Source organism: Nanorana parkeri, unplaced genomic scaffold (genome assembly GCF_000935625.1).
Source record: "Nanorana parkeri isolate BGI_ZX_2015 unplaced genomic scaffold, ASM93562v1 scaffold4512, whole genome shotgun sequence".
Taxonomy (NCBI): domain Eukaryota; kingdom Metazoa; phylum Chordata; class Amphibia; order Anura; family Dicroglossidae; genus Nanorana; species Nanorana parkeri.
Genome location: NW_017310774.1, coordinates 6127 through 7894, shown reverse-complemented (window position 1 = coordinate 7894; position 1768 = coordinate 6127). Strand labels below are relative to the sequence as shown.

General features: G+C 51.1%; 1 protein-coding gene across 1 annotated transcript in view; it reads right to left on the bottom strand.

Annotated features, from left to right (window-relative positions):
• ELP5 (elongator acetyltransferase complex subunit 5) overlaps positions 1–1768 on the bottom strand; it is a gene marked incomplete at its 5' end in the record, with an annotated part of 9097 nt that overhangs the window by 1281 nt on the left and 6048 nt on the right. Inside the window, 2 exons of the mRNA XM_018575723.1 lie at positions 990–1094; positions 1223–1458. Of these exons, the coding sequence (XP_018431225.1) occupies positions 990–1094; positions 1223–1458 (341 nt within the window). The remainder of the gene's footprint in view (positions 1–989; positions 1095–1222; positions 1459–1768) is intronic.

Here is a 1768-nt window from a genome sequence, read left to right as displayed (position 1 = left end):
GTTCACTCTACACCCAAGGAGATGACCGTTCACTCTACACCCAAGGAGATGACCGTTCACTCTACACCCAAGGAGATGACCGTTCACTCTACACCCAAGGAGATGACCGTTCACTCTACACCCAAGGAGATGACCGTTCACTCTACACCCAAGGAGATGACCGTTCACTCTACACCCAAGGAGATGACCGTTCACTCTACACCCAAGGAGATGACCGTTCACTCTACACCCAAGGAGATGACCGTTCACTCTACACCCAAGGAGATGACCGTTCACTCTACACCCAAGGAGACGGCCGTTCACTCTACACCCAAGGAGATGACCGTTCACTCTACACCCAAGGAGATGACCGTTCACTCTACACCCAAGGAGACGACCGTTCACCGAGATACCTAACATCAAAGGAGATAACTGTCCCTCCCGCACCTAAGTAAATAACTGTTGCCCAACAAACAAGGAGAAACCTGCCCCCCCTACACCTGAGATACTTGACCCCTTACACCAAAGGAGATAACTGCCCCCCAACACCTGAAGATATACTTGTCCTCCTACACCCAATGACATAACTGTCTCCCTACACCCAAAGGGTACCGGCCCTTATACCTGAGGGGATACCTATCTCCCCACACTTGAGAAGCTACCTGTCCTCATACACCCAAGAAGTTATTTGCCCCTTTATACCCGAGTAGATATCTGTCACCCTGAGGAGTTACCAGTCCCAGCACACTGGAGGAGATATCTGCCTCCCCTAGGCCTGAGGAGTTATCTGTCCTTCCTACACCTTAGGGGACACCCGAGGAGATTTATCACCCCCTACACTTAAGGTGGTACCTGTCCCCCTACACCTGAGGAAACATTTCTGTCCAACACCAGAAGAGAGACTTCCCCGAACTAACAGGCGCATCGCCTTTACAATCTTAACCATGAGATCCGGAGCAAGTCTGCCAAATCACAACCAATTTATTTACACCGTATACACCGATCATTACACATCCAAGTCATCATCTGGATCTTCCTCATCCAGGTCATCACCGGGGTCCGGGTCATAGAAGATTTTGCCCGAGCTGCCGGAACTTTGGAGAAGAGACGACTTCCTGTAACAGAGAAGGATAACATTAGAAGATGGCCATTACCCTCCTGGGGGGTCGGTGCTACATGGGGGGGTACTCGTGGGAAACTTCCAGCATCCAGGAAAAGGTGGGATGTGAGCTAAAGATCCCACAGAAGAGGAGAAGATCCCACAGAAGAGGAGAAGATCCCACAGAAGAGGGGGAGATCCCACAGAAGAGGGGGAGATCCCACAGAAGAGGGGGAGATCCCACAGAAGAGGGGAAGATCCCACAGAAGAGGAGAAGATCCTACAGAAGAGGAGAAGATCCCACAGAAGAGGAGAAGATCCCACAGAAGAGGGGAAGATCCCACAGAAGAGGAGAAGATCCTACAGAAGAGGAGAAGATCCTACAGAAGAGGAGAAGATCCCACAGAAGAGGAGAAGATGCCACAGAAGAGGAGAAGATGCCACAGAAGAGGGGAAGATCCCACAGAAGAGGGGAAGATCCCACAGAAGAGAAGAAGATCCCACAGAAGAGGGGAAGATTCCACAGAAGGAGAAGATCCCACAGAAGAGGAGAAGATCCCACAGAAGAGGGGAAGATCCCACAGAAGAGGGGAAGATCCCACAGAAGAGGAGAAGATCCCACAGAAGAGGAGAAGATCCCACAGAAGAGGGGAAGATCCCACAGAAGAGGGGAAGATCCCACAGAAGAGG